At 36.1% G+C, this 6,464-nt stretch overlaps 1 protein-coding gene across 3 annotated transcripts in view; it reads left to right on the forward strand.

The window, feature by feature from the left end:
- The window catches only part of LOC131048625 (CRM-domain containing factor CFM9, mitochondrial), a 30,229-nt gene extending 25,165 nt beyond the window's left edge, over window positions 1–5,064 (forward strand). For 2 of the 3 annotated variants that reach the window (XM_057982659.2, XM_057982660.2), the window contains exons 3-4: window positions 714–1,115; window positions 3,257–5,064. In XM_057982659.2, the coding sequence (XP_057838642.2) occupies window positions 714–1,115; window positions 3,257–4,420 (1,566 nt within the window). In that variant the 3' untranslated portion in view covers window positions 4,421–5,064. The remainder of the gene's footprint in view (window positions 1–713; window positions 1,116–3,256) is intronic. The other variant, XM_057982661.2, reaches the window with a different exon arrangement.
- Window positions 5,065–6,464: the final 1,400 nt, after the last annotated feature.

The following is a 6,464-nucleotide window of genomic DNA, read 5'->3' on the forward strand; positions in this document are numbered from 1 at the left end:
AGGGTGCTAACAAATTTACAAGGACAACTCCAACTAACATTTGAGCAGAATGTGCAGGCAAACTTGAAGGAAATTACAATTGATAAGAGTAGTTAAAGACAGTATTTTAGTGGCTTGGAGCAAAATTAGATGGTGGAAAAGATCAAGGGAAAATGGGAGGAAGAGTTGTGCCAAGTGTGCTCTTGTGAAGATGTTGACTCTGAAGGGTGCTTTATAGTCAAGTGCAATGCTTTCTGACACCAAAGGGTAAAGTATATCTTAGTCTTGAATGAAGATCTGCAAAATTCTCCAGGAAGAAAATATTGCCTCTGTAAGCAGCTTCATATGGCAAGCAGGAAAAATAAGGCAGAAAAATCACATTTATATATACTTATTGAGGAATCAAAAAATAGAAAAAACTTTGTTTCTGAGATGGAAATAGAATATCGTATCCTACGATACTCAGCTGCAATTTTTCTTGGCAGCATCCTCTGCTTGTACTTTTAATCGTTTTGTTGGGCTTATATGTTTAATTTGGTTTCTAAATATTCACTGGTTTGTTATTCTCTCTTTTTTTGGTAGCTGTGCTAAAAACAAACCAAAATTTCTAATGGGAATTAGTAAGATTGGCATGGTTATCTAGGATAGTTTGAAGTGCTCTTTGGATTCATATTTGTAATTAATGTTTTATTTACTAATTTTATTGTGGTTGTGCCTGTCATTCACTATACAAGGCCAAGAAAAAGGTGGCTTTGTTGTTGCAGAAATTGAAGAAATATGAGTTGCCTGAGCTTCCTCCACCTCGACATGATCCAGAGCTATTAACACCTGAGCAGCTCCAAGCACTGAAAAAAATTGGTTTTAAAAATCAGAACTATGTTCCTGTTGGGGTGCGTGGGGTATTTGGAGGTGTGGTTCAAAATATGCATTTACATTGGAAGTTCCATGAGACTGTCCAAGTATGTTGTGATACCTTTCCCAAGGAGAAGATTAGAGAGATGGCTACAATGTTGGCAAGGTTGAGTGGTGGCACTGTAATAAATATTCACAATGTCAAGACCATTATCATGTATCGTGGAAGGAATTATCGACAGCCTAAAATTTTGATTCCTATCAATACTCTGACCAAGAGAAAGGTACTGCATTGCTGGCTTTTTAATTTGAATACAATTACATATTCATTTATACATATGCATGTTTACAGTATACACAAACAAACATATCAGCAGCTTGAATATTCTTTACATTCTTCAACATTAAGAAGAGTGAAGAGTTAAATCCGTCTGAACAATGACATTTATGCCATTGACACACATTCTGAGTAGGATATACTTGGAAAGTGTGCAATATCCTAATTTCCAAGGATGACTAAGGATGCCTCAACTTTGAAGCAGCAACCCACAAATACATGTGACATGGTATACCAGTTATCATTTGACATTTGTACCTGTTTAATTATTTCATTATGTAAAACATCATTGAGTATTTTTTTTGATATAACTTTCAGAATTGGAGACTGATTATAATTAGTCAAATCACTATAAAGTATAAACAGCTGATTTGAACTTTATCATTGTTAATCTAGAGTGCTTCCGGATTAGATCATGTATGATTTTTTGCATCAACGTTTCGGATCACACTCCATGATCCATCATCTTCTCATTCTGCATGCTCTCTATTCATCCTGATGATGGATCACGGAGTGTGATCCGACACGTTGATGCAAAAAATCATACACAATCTAATCCGGAAGCACTCTAGATTAATATCTAATGGATTGTGGAAACTTGATGTCTGTTATTTTATCATTGTTGCTTTTATTATGAATATGCTATATTACTGTAGGTTATATTGCCATACTATTAATGCTCGGAGGTTTGCTTACAACCTTATCATTTGTAAATATATCTTGCAACAATTAACCATCAAAGTAAATATTATAGTTAAGTTGTCATTCTATTCTACCACAGGTGGACAACTTGGATTTGCTGGCCTATTATTGGGTTTCATCGGGAATAGATCATCTTTCAAAGAATTCCATCCACTAGTTCTATGCACGTCGCCAAGCTATAAGTGCTGTGATTTCTATATGATAAGATATTCCTACACTCATGCTGGAATGCCTGTGTATGACTACTGTGATAAGATTTCTCCCCTTAATGGGTTTTTAAGGATAAATTGCTGAGTGTTCATATTGATATTCTTTTATTTTCAGCTTTTTAATTCCCTGTTTTGACCAACATATATTCCATTTAAGCACTGTCATTTGCTCAGACAAGTAGAACAGTAATTCTTTCATGTTCTAGTGAAATTCTACATTGCAAATTTGGGAGTTTACAAATCAACTTTTTATCGACAGGCATAGTACCTTTCATGCATTTAAAAATTGCTTTAATGATTATATTCAGGCACTTTCATAACATCTTCGTTGTTCTTATTCATGTTTGTTTAACAACTGGGTTGGTTTAATAGAATCGTGGTCTCTTTATTTTGCTTGGGATTTTAACATTTCTTCCATACATAATCATATAAGCATGAGTTTTAACCAAACAAGGTAAAATAATAACTCTGTAAAACATGCTTTTTAGCCTATTAAATTTCCTGAACTGTTAAAACTTAAGTGAAGAACATAGCCCAAAACACTTCGAGTGTGTACTTAACTTTCCTTCTTGTAGAGCATATTAAAAAGATTTGTTTACCCATAAAAGTATAAACCTGAGAAATGAAGAAATACTTTTGCTTAGTTAAATTTCATATTGTAATATACTGGAATAGTACCAGTAAGGGGGTAAAGCTATGAATGTGGTAAGCCATTTGACATAAGTAAATTACCTTACCACCAGGAGTCAAATGCAAAAACAAATAACCCATGTACATAAAAAAGTTAGAAACCAAGCAGCCCTTAACTTCTTAAAACAACTAGGGTGTGTTGTAGCTACAAAACAAAGTGAAGCCATCAGTATGATCCTGCCAATGTGCAATAGATTATTTATGTTCTGAAGTTTCCAGTTTTGTTGTTTGCAATTTGTCTCTAGTATGTTACATTAATAGTTTTCTACGTTGTTCTTTTTTTATTAAGTCTAATTTTAAGATGGTAATCTCGAAGTGTATCACTGTACCTCTAGATGTTTGTCAGATGATGATGCTTGATATAACACTTCTATATAATTTTACTTCATGAAAAACCATGTAATCCCTTTTAGTGTTATCACATATCCTGTTCATAAATCCTGTATTTATTGCACATATGTGTTTATAATTCTTGATTGCTGTGCAGGCATTGTTCAAGGCCAGGTTTGAGCAAGCCCTAGAATCTCAGAAGATAAATATAAAAAAAATAGAACAAGAACTTAGACGGAGGGGAGTGAATCCTGAGGATCCTGTTGCTATGGCTAGTGTTGAAAAGGTTGCATCAACTTTCTTCCGAGCGATTGATGAGAAGCAAGGCACTCCATATATGTTCCGTGGAGATAAAAAACAATCAGATGAGATTGAACTGCAGGAGACACAACCTCCTGCTGAAGACAGTGACCAAGAAGAGCTGGATAGATTTATTGCTGAGATAGAGGATGCAGCAGATGAAGAGTGGGCTGCTGAAGAGGCTGCAGAAAAGAGAGAAATGGACCAAATCAGATACTGGAGTAGGCCAGTTGGTAGTGATGATATACCTGAAAAGGACATGGACAGTGACATGGATAGTGAAGAGGATGTTGGAAGCAACAGAGGCTGGAGGAATACAGATGATAGGAATAGACGAGGACAGAGGGACAACTACGACAGAAGCAGAAGTGGAAACCAGGTTACGTTAGAAGGATCAAGAAGAATCAAGGATGTGGTTGGGGATTTGGACAGTGATGATGAGGGCACTGAAAATGGCACGACAAGTAGTGAGAATGAAGATTGGGATATTGAAGATAAAGTTACTGACAAAATCAGAGGGCATAGGAGTGACATTGATTTTGGTTTTGATGGTGACAAGGAAAGAGAAAATGCTAGCAGCCGAACAAAGGAGAGAATGAGAAATGTTCAGAGCAATGTGATGAATAGGACTGCAAGTGGCAAAGGCAGAACCAGAGAGCTTGAGAACATGGATGAAGATTGGATGGATGAGGATTGGGATAGTGATGACGAGGTCATCAACGAAGGAAGAAAAGAACATAAAAGTAGTGATGATAATCAATACACTACAGATAATTTAACTGACAAAAGAAGAGGATGCAAGAGTGATATGTATGATCATTGGAGTAGTGACGAAGATGATGAGTATAACACCAAAGATGGTTTGATGTATATGCATGAAAAGAATGACACTGATGGAGAAGATGTTGCCAGAGGCAGAAGCAAAGAGATAGGTGGGGCAAATGGCAGGGACAGCAAACACAAGGTTGTGGAAATCAATAAGAGAAAGAAAAAACTCGATGAGAATTGGGACAGTGATTAATTCACAGTTAACCAAACAACGGTCACCTTCCTGTAATTTTCACAAGCTACAATATTGCAACTCAGCAGGGATCTTAATCAACAACCATTCAAAGTACTCACTTTTGCATTCTATTTCTTCCTGTGCACATGATTTGCTATAGGAGAATAAGATGAATGGTTTCTCGTATTTAATTTCTGGGTGCATGTATTTTGCACCTGTGCAAAATGTCCAAGAAAAAGAAAAGTCAGGAGTATTGACTTTTGCACCCTTCCACTCACAGGACAAAATTTTTCTACAGTACTTTACAACAAAGGAGTTGCCTATTGGGAATAAAAAATGCACTTGATAGAATGGTGCAGATAGATTTTCAAATTCTCACATTTTTGGATCTTGGTTCATTTTTGTACTTGAGTAGTTTGCCCTCTCAATGAGTGCATCTAGTTGTAAAAAGTGGCAACTGACCACTTTAACAAAATCTGACATACTTAACAGCATAGTTCGCTTTCTTTGCTATTATACAGGGAGCTGGTCAGGTGAAGGGTTTGAACCGTAGGCAGCACTTATTAAGTGATCATGTTCGCTTTGTTAGTTATTACATCAAGTTTAGAGGGATATTAATATTTTATATGAATAAATAAGATTGCAACGTCAATGATTCTGTATCTTTGTTTCCCATCACTTCAAATGTTTTGCATATCAAAGCAATTAGCAATATGGAGATAAGTAGGATTTTATTGTTATTCTTTTTGCATTGACAGAGATTGGTCTATATGCACATATTTCTAGAATGGTCAAGCTAATTTTGCCCTTGCACTCAATTGTCTTCTTATAATCTAAAATTTATTGTCCCTTGTAGCACATGTAAATTCCATTTATGGTTTTGTATTACCTTTTGTTTCATTTATTTATGAGAAACTAATTAGGCTTATGTGAGATAAGAGTTCATGAATGGACCTATAAAGTTCTCCATGTTCCTTTTTTTCTATAGGTGAAAATGAAAATGAAAAAATATATATTTCTTAAAAAATAGAGGCTCAGAGGAGAGGACACATTCCACCTGTACATCTGAACATCTTTGGGATTGTAGACAGTGGTTGGTCCAACATTTGTAAAAATCATAAATACTGATCCTATCACTAAGAGTAGATAGAGCAGCCTAAAGCTCACATAAAGGAGAGAATGTACACTCGTAACATTGTTAGGAAATGCTTTGCTAAGCTAAATATGAACTTAATATAGCTAATAATAACCAATAACTTTGACATTAGACTGTTTTCCGTATCATACTGTGAGGAATGAAATTAGGAGGGAATCAAGCTTATGGATCCATTTTTTTGGGATTAATCCCCATGAAGGAAACCAAGTGGAGGAATAGCACTACTAGAGTTGGGATCAAAGTTACAAGACGAGGACTCGTCTCGGACTTGGCAAGTTGATTTTTGACGATTTTAAACTTCTTTCATGCATTTTTAAATAAATAAACATTAAAGACACAATAATCTCATCAAATAGAAGCACATACACAAGCTTACATTGATCATATAAGTATAAATGCAAATTTTAGCCTTGTGTTGAAAGAAAAAAGCTAAACTAAATAACACATTAGAAATATAGATAGTGTCAAATGTCTACAAAATTCATGGAATATGAAATCCATGTCATCAAAAGTTCAAAACATATATCAAGTTCAACATAAAAGCTAGAGCCTGGAAGTCTAAGGCTCAAAGGAGCCAATATCATTGGTCATTGATCACATGACCCCACAACTGTCCTATGTGTGCGCCTAAGATAGGTCGTGGAACATTCTGCAACCATGATATCTGCCTTTGTCTTAGGCTCAGCCTCAATGACATCAACATCCTCATCCACTATTGTTATATGGAGCCTAATCAGACTCGGAGGTTAAATTTTCCTCACTTTTATCGGTGCAGTTTCCCCCCAAATTATTCAACGGGGGTTTGGGGTCAGCGCCCCAAGACGAGGTCAAGGGGCAGTGCCCCTTGCGTGGTCTAGGGGCAGCGCCCCTGGCGCGTTCCCTATCGCAGTATAGGGCGGGGTCGAG

The sequence above is a fragment of the Cryptomeria japonica genome, chromosome 6, assembly GCF_030272615.1.
Source record: "Cryptomeria japonica chromosome 6, Sugi_1.0, whole genome shotgun sequence".
Classification (NCBI taxonomy): domain Eukaryota; kingdom Viridiplantae; phylum Streptophyta; class Pinopsida; order Cupressales; family Cupressaceae; genus Cryptomeria; species Cryptomeria japonica.